This window comes from Myotis brandtii, unplaced genomic scaffold (genome assembly GCF_000412655.1).
Source record: "Myotis brandtii unplaced genomic scaffold, ASM41265v1 scaffold143, whole genome shotgun sequence".
NCBI lineage: Eukaryota > Metazoa > Chordata > Mammalia > Chiroptera > Vespertilionidae > Myotis > Myotis brandtii.
This window is the reverse complement of record NW_005355115.1, coordinates 282,080-294,176: the sequence shown is the minus strand read 5'-3', so window position 1 is coordinate 294,176 and position 12,097 is coordinate 282,080. Positions and strand designations below refer to the sequence as shown.

Sequence of the window (12,097 nt, the reverse complement as noted above, 5' to 3'; positions counted from 1 at the left end):
TAGGCCTGGGCCGGGGCACCCCCAGCTCCCGCTGCAGCCGATCGCTGGCTGGCTCCTCCCTGACCCAGGCCTAAAGCCTCAGGCCGAGGTTTTAGGCCTGGGCCAGGCACCCCCAGCTCGCTGCCGCTGCCTCCGCCGCCGCTGCTGCTGCTGCTGCCGCTGAAGATCGCTGGCTGGCTCCTCCCTGACCCAGGCCTAAAGCCTCAGTCTGTGGCTTGGAGCCGACATATGCAAATTAGCCGCCATCTTGGTTGTCAGTTAATTTGCATATACTCACTGATTAGCCAATGAAAAGGGTAGAGGTCGTACGCCAATTACCATGTTTCTCTTTTATTAGTGTAGATAATGTTTTGTGGTAAAATTTAACACAAACTCTCCTTAGTGGAAGCCTTAGAGTTTTAGTTGTCACAGTTTAAAAGTAGAAAAGGCAAGTCTTTTTTTTCCTTTGAAAACTAAAATTACATATTTAATTTGAAGTAGGTCTCAAATGGACCATTTTTAAATGGCTTTAAAAATGAGATATGAAGTGTATTAGGCACTGCTTAACTTTTCTCTGGCATTGTAACATAGGTCAAAGTGAATGTACCATACATTCTAAGCTCTAATAAGAGATTTAAAACTAAATCTTGTGAGTTTTTATTTCGGGGGGAAAATAGCTACAATCTGAAGGGCATTTATTTCAAAGCTGTTGTTCCTGGTGTTAATTAATATCTGGGAGCTTTAGATGAAGTACTTGTTTCAGATAGGAGGCTTTCCTGTGATGTTTACGGCATTGTTTCCTTTTTAGTTCTCCTTTGTATGTCTTTATTTAACTCTTAAAAGTTTAAAATATTTCAGTATTTACTTGCCTTGTTTAGCTGTATTTCACTTTAAGACTGTTTTGGTTGGTGAAATATATATTTAAGTTTTCTCCTAACATGTTTAGTTTTAACTTTTTTTATTTCTTTCTTAGCTTGCTACATATTTTCTCATGTAATTGTGATTTGGGTTCAGGAAAGAAAACTTGTATTTTGTACCTTATCTTCTCCTAGCTATAAGAGTTCTAGCCTTAAGATTTTGGGGCCTAATTGATTCTTGGTTTTCAAGATAAAGATTGGAATTCTTGTGGATTTTGGAGTGGTGCTGTAGCTATAACAGCTAGGAATGTTGGAGAGGCAATGTCTGCATTGGAGAGCCATTAGAATAGATGATATGGGGTCTCTTTTCAACTCTACAGTTTAGGATTATATTGAAACACTTCATTTGATTAATGACGACACTAACATTTTTTAATTATTAAGAATATTTTTATTAAACAAAGTAAAACTGCAAAAACAAATATGTGCCTTTTTCCTAAAGGCCACTGTTTCAAAGTGCCATTTTATCTCTGGTTTGAGAATCATCTATTTTGCTTTGGAAGGTCTTTCAGGACAACTTGAACGCTCTTGTCAGGTGGGAGTAGTAAAGGTGAATATGTGTGCAAAACATTAGCAGTGGCATTTAGAAGATGATGCCCAGGACCACCAGTTGCAGGTTCAGGTGGATTAATAAGACACAGCTGTGGAACAGGGATTCACACCTGTTTTTCGGGTATGGATCCTCGGGAAGGTTGAAGACTTAGTGGCACATTTTTAGCTCATTTTGTCTTTCCTGTTGAATCTCAAGGCTTCATATTACGAAGTGGAGTGTTTTGCTGCTGGAAAAGCTGAATGAAATTTTGCTTCTAGATATTTAACAAAAAGTTCTGAAAAAGAACCCTTATGCACAACTGCTATGTGGGGGACACTTTTTGATCTAAGCCACTTGGTCACCCACCTAGTAACACTGCCTTGCTCTTTATTGAACAACTGTTCCATTTCCTTGCTTTTGATATGCAGGGTGCTTCCCATCAGTTGTAACATTTCATGATGTTCATGTTTAGGTGTTTGAAAATATCCTCTAAAGCAGTGGTTCTCAACCTGTGGGTCACGACCCCTTTGGCAGGGGTCGCCTAAGACAATCCTGCATATCAGATATTTACATTATGATCCATAACAGTAGCAACATTACAGTTATGAAGTAGCAACAAAAATAATTTTATGGTTGGGTCACAACATGAGGAACTGTATTAAAAGGGCCAGAAGGTTGAGAACCACTGCAAAGAGATTTCTCATTTGGATTCTTCTGTGCTACTTAGTAAGTTAATTAATTTCTTTTTTATGTTATCCAGTACTTCCTGTTGGACCTCATTTTGTTAAATTCTTTAATTTGTTCTTGTTCTGATACAAGCCAGCATTCATTTTATCTAGACACCCCCCACCCAACGCCCCCAGTTTTTCATCTAGACCAGTGGTTCTCAACCTTCCTAATGCCGTGAGCCTTTAATACAGTTCCTCATGTTGTGGTGACCCCCAACCATAAAATGATTTTCGTTGCTACTTCATAACTGTAATTTTGCTACTGTTATGAATCGTAATGTAAATATCTGATATGCAGGATGTATTTTCATTGTTACAAATTGAACATAATTAAAGCATAGTGATTAATCACAAAAACAATATGTAATTATATATGTGTTTTCCATTGGTCTTAGGCGACCCCTGTGAAAGGGTCGTTCGACCCCCAGGTTGAGAACCGCTAATCTAGACTGTCTGCCTTCTGTATCAATTCAGCTAGTACCAGCTTTATTTTAGCTAATGTGTGAGCACACTGCTTTTCTTGTTCCTGAGACAGAAAGCTGTAATGCACTTTCATCTTTCTCCTTGGTGACAACATTCCATTGTTCCTGCAATGACTCTACCTACTGACTGACTCGATGGCTTGCATTAGAAGGTGAATCTGGCTTTTCCTACAACACTGTGACTTTCCTTCTCAGATTAGCTGCTCCATCTTCTGTAGCCCAGGCTTCTGGCAAAGGGAAATCTTGTGATCCTAAAGCATGGTTATAGGATCTCTCCAGCTCCTGCTTTAAGTGTAATTCTTTGTCACATATACACTGAACCTCCTTCCCATAAGGCACAGTTTTCCATTTGTTTCTGTTTCAGTGCAAACAGGACTTCATTTCTCTCCTGATGAAACATAACTTTCTCTTCCTGGAGTGATGTGACTGCCTTTAAGAGCTGATTTAATTGGTCCTGCCCTGTTCTTTTTTTTTTTTTTCTTTCTTTCAATAATTACTCTAAAACAAGAATCTTTTTCGTCATTGCAGCATATTTCAATTCTTTTTCTTTTTTTACCATAGAAAGCCACACATTTGTCTTTTGTAGTGCTTGATTTTCTGTTTGCTTTTCCTGTGAAGTTTCTACTATTTTTTCATTTCCCTGTTAGATTATCCATATGTTGACTTCAAAATTCAGTACTCTCCTCCTTTAGGTTGGTTACCATCTACCTCAGAAGTTTATTTACACTCACTTAATTAGTGAAATTTTCACTTGAAGAAAGAAATTCATCACATTTTGCTTTGAATAAGAGCTCTTTTTTCCTTAGATTTTGTAAAACATCCTGTTTCTCCTTTAGCTGCTTAATTTCTAAATCAGTTTGTTCACGTTGTTTTCTTTCTGGTTCAGAGGTGGCAGCAATTGAATCAGTCAATCTCTGGTGATCTTTCTCTCTTTCTGGAGGGTTCTAATTGTTGCTCCTTTTTCCTGCATTGATTTTCTCAGCCCTTGAAGCCCTTCTGGGAGCAATTTAGAAGACTCATTGAGTTCATCAGATTTCATTGCCTTCAGAGAGAGTGCATTCTGTGGTCATTGACCCGGTGGAGGGCTGTGGTAAAATAAGCTCAACTGACCTAAAAGAGCAGAGCTGCCTTACACTGAGCTGAATTAATGCTGGTTCCTTCTCCAAAAGTTGGTTGTTTTCAATGAGATTATTACCTTGGTTTAAGCTACTCCGTCTCATTATTTTATTTTCAGCAGCAGACAGTGCTTGTTGCACTCAGTGATTCTTCCATGAATGTAGTTTGGGGAAGAACTTTTTTCGTTCTTGTCACACTATTTTGCTTTGTAACATCAGGCTTCAATTCACATTCTTCAGCTGTTTTCCTTTTCCTCATTCTTTTCATCTTGTTCTCTTCTTGAAACATCTCTCATTTTGTACAGAAGGTAATTTTTTCTTGAGGAATTTAATTCTGATTTAAAATCCTTTGGTCTTTTCATGAACTGTTTTTTTGTGTGTTTTTTTCTGTTTGTAGAATTTGAATAGACTTTTGCATATCATAAATTTTAGATTTCATGATATTTAGGTCACTTTCTCAGATTCCCCAGCCACCCTGCTGTAACAGATTTTCAAGTTATTCAATTTTTTCTTCATATTCTTTTTTTTATGACTAGAGGCCCGATGCACGAAGGTTCGTGCAAGAATGGGCCTTCCTTCCCCTGGCTCTCCAGCTGGAGCCACCTTTGCACCTTCGCTCCATCCCCGAGCCTCCTTTCTGCCTTCCTTCAGACCCAGAGCCGCCTTTCCGCCTTCCCATGCTGCCCAGAGGCCCTGAGCGGCTTTGGCGGTGCTGAACGCCTGCATAGTCGCCATGGCGACGATGCAAGTGTCCTGACCTACCCAGCTGCTCAGCACCTGTGTATGCAAATGAACCTGCCATCTTTGTTGGGTTAATTTGCATACTCACTCCTGATTGGCTGGTGGGCGTTGTGTCAATTTGCATCTTTTTATTAGTGTAGATACCTACCCTTTACTTATTCTACTTTTTGTTTGGGAACATTCTGTAGCATTGCCATTTCAAATTGATGTTTATCAATATACTTGTTTTGCTTCTGTTTAAGTTTCTTGATGGTTTATTGGAATTTGTAGAATTCATGGTGATCACAGCTGTTGGCTGTGGAAGTCTGAACAAAACACCTCTAATGGCTAACTTCAGCCTCAAGTATTACAGTTTTATTTGACAGTTTATTTCCTTGTGATGAAATCAGGTTAGGAAAGCCCATGTCATCTCCATTGCAAGCTGAAGCATGAAGGTTGATGTCATCACCACTGAAGGTGATGCAGGGGTGATGGTACAAGGCCAACTCCAGAATTTCTCACTGATTGTCTGACTGCAGCTTCTGCACCTTGTTCTTTAGCACAATCTGTCTTCCTTCCAGAAGTTTGATTTCCAAGTCTTTTTGTTGTAGTTGATGTCAGAAAGGAACATTTTTGTTGCTTTATTTGAAGCTCTGACGTTTCATACTTCTGTTCTAGGTCACCACAGAGAGTTTCAGGTTTCTCATTCTCTGCTTTTGAAATTGCCTGAGTGGCTTCCACCTCCTTCTTCTTAGAATCAAGTGTTTCTTCCTCTCTTTTTTAAAAATATATTTTTATTAACTTCAGAGAGGAAGAGAGAGATGGAAACAACAATGATAAGAGAGAATCATTTATTGGCTGCCTCCTGCACGCCCCACACTGGGGATCTAGCCCACAACCTGGGCATGTGCCCTGACTGGGAATTGAACCATGGCCTCCTGGCTCATAGGTTAACGTTCAACCAACTGAGCCACGCCGACCAGGCTCTTCCTCTTTTTTTTTTTATTATTTCATCAGCACCTCTTTTGTGAAGTTAGAGATATGTCTCTGAAAGGAGCCGCAGTGCTGTCCACTTGCCCCAGAGAATGGCCTTAGCCAGAGCCAAGGCCACCAAACCAGGAGGCCATTGCTGTGGGTCATAGGACTGACCTGATCCGCCTGCCAAAAATGTCCAGTGCCCAGGGACAATCCCACCAACTGTCCAGGAATTGCTGCATGGGCAGGGCTAAGGATCAAATCACAATGATCCATTTCTAGGCCACACCTGAGTGGTGGAAGGGTCTTTCCACGTAGGGGACACCTGGGAGCTGAAAGGTCTGGCCTGGGCCTGACAAGGTGGGCTCCTCTGTCCCAGTGACTGTTTTCACTCCACCAACATAAACTCTACTGCCACTATGGCCACTGTGAAGGCATTGCCTTCAAACTCTCCCTACATGCAGGCAAACAGAAACTACACATTCCCTTTGACTTTTTTGTCACACAGCTCATGTTGTCCTGCAGCTTGTGATTTCCACGCCACCATTTTTTTTGTTGTTGTTGTTGTTTTACATTTGGGGTAGAATTCACACAGTGACACACATTCATCTTAAGAGCACAAATGGGTGATATTTGGTAGATATCTGTGCCTGCGTATTGACTCCGACACTAGTGATTTTTTGATTGCCATTTATAATGTCCACTATTCCAGAATTGTGATTATGATAGTAGTCTCAGGGTCACCCTACGTGATGGACTTGCGAGGCTTGCTTTGATCACTGATCTAGGAATTGATAAAGTAGGGAGCACATTTGCTATGTTTGTAGATGACACCAGATTGGAAGATATGGTGGTTAGAATTAGGAGGAATTAAAGTGTTTTAAAATTTAAACAGAACAGCCCTGGCCAGGTGGGTTCGATTTTTATTCAGGGCACATACCTAGATTGTTGGTTTAATCCCTGGTCAGGGCCCTCATGGGAGGCAAACACATTTTTTTTTTTTTTACATTTTTAAAAATATATCTTTATTGATTTCAGAGAGGAAGGGAGAGGGAGAGGGAGAGGGAGAGATAGAAACATCAATGATGAGAGAGAGTCATTGATTGGCTGCCTCCTGCACATCCCCTAGTGGTGATCAAGCCCACAACCAAGACATGTGCCCTTGACTGGACTTGAACCTGGGACCCTTCAGTCCACAGGCTGATGCTCTATCCACTGAGCAAAACCAGCTAGAGCAAGGCAAACCTATTGATGTTTTTGTCTTACATAGATGTTTCTCTCTCTGCCTCCCTCCCCTTTCCTCTCTTTAAAGTCAGTGGGTAAGTTAGCAATGTGTTCAGATTTTTAACTAAAGCAATGAAATCTAAGGTCAAATAGAATGTTATTTCTGGGAATAGGACTCAAGGAAATGGTATAAAATGGCAAAGGACTTAACTGTAGTAAATTATAGTGGAAAGTTGTCTACTAGACTATAGTTATAATAATGACTATCGTTATAATGACCTTAATGGTATTTTCATTGCAATAGGAACAATGAAGTACCAAAACTCACTCTCTCTCTCTCTCTTTCTCTCTTTCTTTCTCTCTCTCTCTACCTCTGTCTCATTGAAGGAAGTTTAACGATGTTTAAGAGCTCACTTTCTGACTTTCAATCTGGGTTCTGCTAAATTACTCTTCTCATAGTCGGATTATGTAACTGTTTCCTAGTCTATAAAAGGAACAAATGATAGTGCCTGCCTTATGCAGGGTGTTCTGCAGACTAAGTTCTTAGCTCAGGGATTGGCCCATAGTAAGTTTTTAAATGCTATTGTTATTTTAGAGGTTCTAAAATTAGGGTAATGTATTATGGGTATCAGTATTTTTTATCATAAAACCAGGAAGTTTTAAAAGTTAGATGTTCTGAGCTATCATTTCACTTTTGAAATCTTTCTCTTTCTTATGGTAGAGTTTTCAGTCATGTTACTAAGTACTATTAGGGAAAACTGGATACCTGTAAATGTAAACTTTGTTTAACAGCGTTTTCTTTATTCTAACTTAAAATAGTTGATCTCACCCTTTTCTATTGTAGCCCTCAATCATACAGTCACTAGGATCCAGAACTCAGAACACGGAGATAACAAAATCAGACACTGAAGGTAAAACAAAAGGTAAGTGTTTCAATAAAATCTTCATATTAGGAATGAAACATGCTCAGAAATTGATATTTGTTGAAGGCATTTGTCAACACCATACCACTTGATCAGAGTATTAAATCCTGCTAGCTATAGATATCATGAGGTCAAAGATTTTAATATGCTTTGTTCACTGATGTTCTACCCTGACAGTTAGAACTGTGCCTAGAGCATAGCAGGAACTTCGTAAGCAGTTGAATGGATATGATTAATGAAATTATTACTTAATTTCACATATGGTATTGGCTGAAATTATTCAATTCATTTTAATAGTTTCTAGTATACATTACTTTGCACTAGATAGAAACTTAAGTATTTGTGGAAAGAATCAATGTATATAAGTTATATTACTTACATTCTTTATTTTAGCTAAGGAATATTGTAGAGCGTTATTTGCCTATGAAGGTACTAATGAAGATGAACTTACTTTTAAAGAGGGAGACATAATCCACTTGATAAGTAAGGTAAGATCTTTCTCTGGTTTGAAAATCATATGTAATTTATTCATAGAAACATTTTTTCAGTATTCTTATATTCCCCCTAGCACCTGAGCCCTGGAAGTGCTGGGACTTGTCATGTTTGTTTCTGTGTCCTGAGAACCTGGCACATAGTGAGAGGCGCGAGTGTGTGTGTGTGTGTGTTTAGGAAACTTTGTTGTAATTGATATTATTGGGAATTATTTTTACCGTCATGTTGCGTTTTTCTTTAACCTTAACCCACCTTCAGGTTTCTGTTCGTACTTTCTCTTTTACCTCATCCCATTTTATTTGAACCTACTGTTTGTTGTTTTGTTTTTAACACATTAAGCGCCCAGTAAGTCACTGTGACTGACACTATACTTTCTGTCCGGAAGACAAAACAGGCTGGGCGCTTAACGTGTTAATATTTTTTTAAAAAAAAACCCACAAGGAATAATGAGGAAACAATTTAAATGTCCCTCAACATGTAAAAATTATCCTGTGGAAAGTAGTGCAGCTAAACAGTATTATTGGGATGTAGGCAAAATCCTATAATTAGTCTTTGTAAGAGAGCAAAATTATAAATATTTTGTTTTTGGTGTAACCCCATTGAATCATTTTTGAAATTTATTTCTATTGTTTTAAATTAATGATCAGCTGATTCACTGTATGCCATTTTGAATATTCATACAGTTTGGATTAATTTCTCATGGAAGGATGGCATTTGGAAGAAATTGAAGAACTTGTTAATTTCTAAACCAAGTGAATAATGTGATTACTATTGAGTATTAACATGTTGGGAAGAATATTTAGTAAGATACAGTTTGGAAATTCATATTCTCTTTTCACCCTCCTCTCCTACTTCCTTTTCTTTTTCCTTTCTCCTCCCCAAGAACTTTCTATCCTTGTAAATTAAATTTAAAACACTTGACTTATAAACCCAACTTTATAACTGCTGCTAGAAGCAATAGTGAGGAATATTTTTTATTAGGAGGATCTCATGATATGTTTAGGTATTTTTTTTCCTTGTAAAAAATGATGGAATTCAATAATTTTCTGTAATTTTATCTTATTTAAAGATAACCCTTATTTTAATTATTCTTCATGTTGAATTTTAGGAGACTGGAGAAACTGGCTGGTGGAAGGGTGAACTTAATGGTAAAGAAGGAGTATTTCCGGACAATTTTGCTGTTCAGATAAATGAACTGGATAAGGACTTTCCAGTAAGCTTTATTTTTCAATGATGATAATAGTTTAAAGAACCTTTTTTCAATATTTTTTAAAAAACAGAATGTTTACATTGTTACTGAATACTGTTATGAGGGTGTTTTAGATTCATGTCTTCAAGTAACTTATTTGAATAATAGTAAAAACAAAACAGTATTTCAGTTCTGTCCTTTATTCCTGGTTTTCTTTCCCTGCTGATAATATTGGAGAGTAACCTTTGACTCATTACTTTTTTTAAAAAAAATACATTTTTTATTGATTTCAGAGGGGAAGGAAGAGGGGGAGAGAGATAGAAAAATTAATGATGAGAGAGAATCACTGATCAGCCGCCTCCTGCATGCCCCCCGCTGGGGATCGAGCCTGCAACCTAGGCATGTGCCCTGACTGGGAATCAAACCGAGACCTCCTCGTTCATAGGTGGACGCTCAACCTCTGAGCCATACTAGCTGGGCTCATTACTTTATTTAATTAAGTGGGAGGGTAGTCAGAGGTGGTGGAGATGGGAAAAGCAGTGGGAGGAGAGGGATACCTGCAATCATGTCAACATTAAAAGTTTTTTTTTAAGGGAAGAAAAGAAACACCAACACACACACACACACACACACACACACACACACACACACACACACACACCTTTTAATATGGAAACAGATACCCTTAATAAATTATAAAAAAATAAAATATTACATGCAGTGGAAAAAGAAAAAGAAAAAAAGCTGGCCATTCTAGTTAGATAAATTAGCACTTAGCTGGAAGACATTATATTTTTATTTAATTTGTTGAAAATAAGGCAATGTAGATATTACTGTTACTCTGTCAGTTCATTTTTTGGTAGGATAAAAAGCAGTCTTTGCCTCCTTATAGGATTTATTATACTAGTATCTATTTTACTTCTCACAGTGAATAAAGTAAATCTGAGTTTCATCAGTAATCTTTTGTTTCTGTGCACCTTGATCCCTTCTTCCCCCATGGAGGGATGAACCTAATTGAGTTTTAAAAATATATAGGGCGGAAGGGAGTTAGAGTACAGATACACAGCAAGACAGTCTACCACATTTGACTTAGGCAATGCAAAGCTCTCTAATCTTCTCAGTCTCTCATTTAGTTAAGTAAATTACCAGAGGTTACTCTGTGGAGGCTCACACTGTTTGAGGCCCTTCCTTAGCTGGATTTGATTCACTATTGATTCAGCCTCCCGTGTTCTTTATTTTTATACTTTTTTTCCCCTGCTTATTGAATTTAGGGAGAGAAAGAAACATCAATTTGTTGTTCGATTAATTTATGTATTTATTGGTTGATTCTTGTATGTGCCCTGACTGGGGATTGAACTCGAAACCTTAGTGTATGGAGATGGCGCTCTAATCCACTGAACTACCTGGCCAGGGCTTTTTCTTAATGAATACTTTTTTTTTTTTGGTCTTTTATTGAATGCTTATACCCTGTTGATTATTAGTTATTTTAAATTTGGAAAAACCAAATTCACATACTTAGAAAGGTGTCTCGAGTTTTTTAACTCATTAGGTAAATCCTTATAAATCTAAGAGAATTTGAATAAATTAAGGAAACATATACCTTTGCTTTTATCTTCTTTTTGATCATTCTGAAGAATCAAGAATGAAAGCTACATATATTTACTAGCTGCTCTTTTTGTTGTTTAAACAATGAGTATTTCTTTTCCTTTTCCTGCTAACCCTCCCCACCCAAGTGTCAATTGCTAAACACAGTGAAATGGTACATAGAAATCTTAAACTAGGGGAGGCAGAACAGAACAGTTTTGCTCTTCAAGAATTCGTAGTTTTATCTAACACTGATAAATTTTGAATTTTGATCAAGGAGGTATTCTAATAGAATAAAATTTTCTCCATGACCTTTTGTGGAGTTGTTGGATTTTATTTTATAATTTTTAGCAGGTAGGGATTAAGGGGAGATGTTCATATAATTTTGATTTTTAATGATCAGAATTTATTTTAAGTATATTTAATATGTAAGTATTGAACTGTTTTCACCATTATTATTTTAATAGAAACCAAAGAAACCACCACCTCCTGCTAAGGGTCCAGGTATGTAAGAAAACTGTTTTTTCAGTTTGCTGTTTTCATATCTTTAAATTCTAAAATGGTGAAATTTGGTGTTATGTACACCGTTTATTTTCATTAGCAAAAAAAGTATGTGCTATGTATCAAGGTATGAAGTAGGAATGTTGAAAATAATTTATATACTTTAGTTCTATGTCATTTTTATTAAGAGAATTGACTAAGAACTGCTGAGATATTTAATATATTGACCTGACAAATTATTTTTTCTGTCTTTTCAGATGAAATTTATTTTTTAATGTCTCAAACAAATGCTGATTTTTTATGTACTCTTCCTTAAGGGAGTGTGTTAGGGATTAAAGAAACTAGAAGAGTTTATTTTTTTAAACAGTTGAATTAAACAAATCTAGAAGAATTTTCCAGAGTTAATGCTTTATAATCTGGCTCTTTGTCTATGTCTGTGAATTTCAAAGCATCCAATTTCTGATGTTTATAAATACAGTACAATTTTTTCTGAAAGATTTGCTCTTTATAGAATAATGCAAGTCCTTTCCTGCTCAATAGTTTTAGCCTTGTATCTGCTGACCTAATCCCAGACCATGGAAAACACAAGTTAAAAATAACTTTTATATAAGATAGTTTTGGAGGCTTTTTAGACACTAGTTAAATTGGTCCTACAAAGTTAATTAAAATCTTCTATATATATAAAAGGCTAATATGCAAAGTGTCCCCTTGGGAGTTTGCCGGCTCCCTATGATAT

The 12,097-nt window shown here is 37.2% G+C and overlaps 1 protein-coding gene across 1 annotated transcript in view; it reads left to right on the top strand.

The window, feature by feature from the left end:
* Positions 1-12,097, top strand: part of CD2AP (CD2-associated protein) — a 123,341-nt gene that overhangs the window by 77,166 nt on the left and 34,078 nt on the right. The window contains 4 exon segments of the mRNA XM_014535406.1: positions 7,519-7,595; positions 7,989-8,083; positions 9,196-9,300; positions 11,328-11,364. Coding sequence (XP_014390892.1) covers positions 7,519-7,595; positions 7,989-8,083; positions 9,196-9,300; positions 11,328-11,364 — 314 coding nt within the window.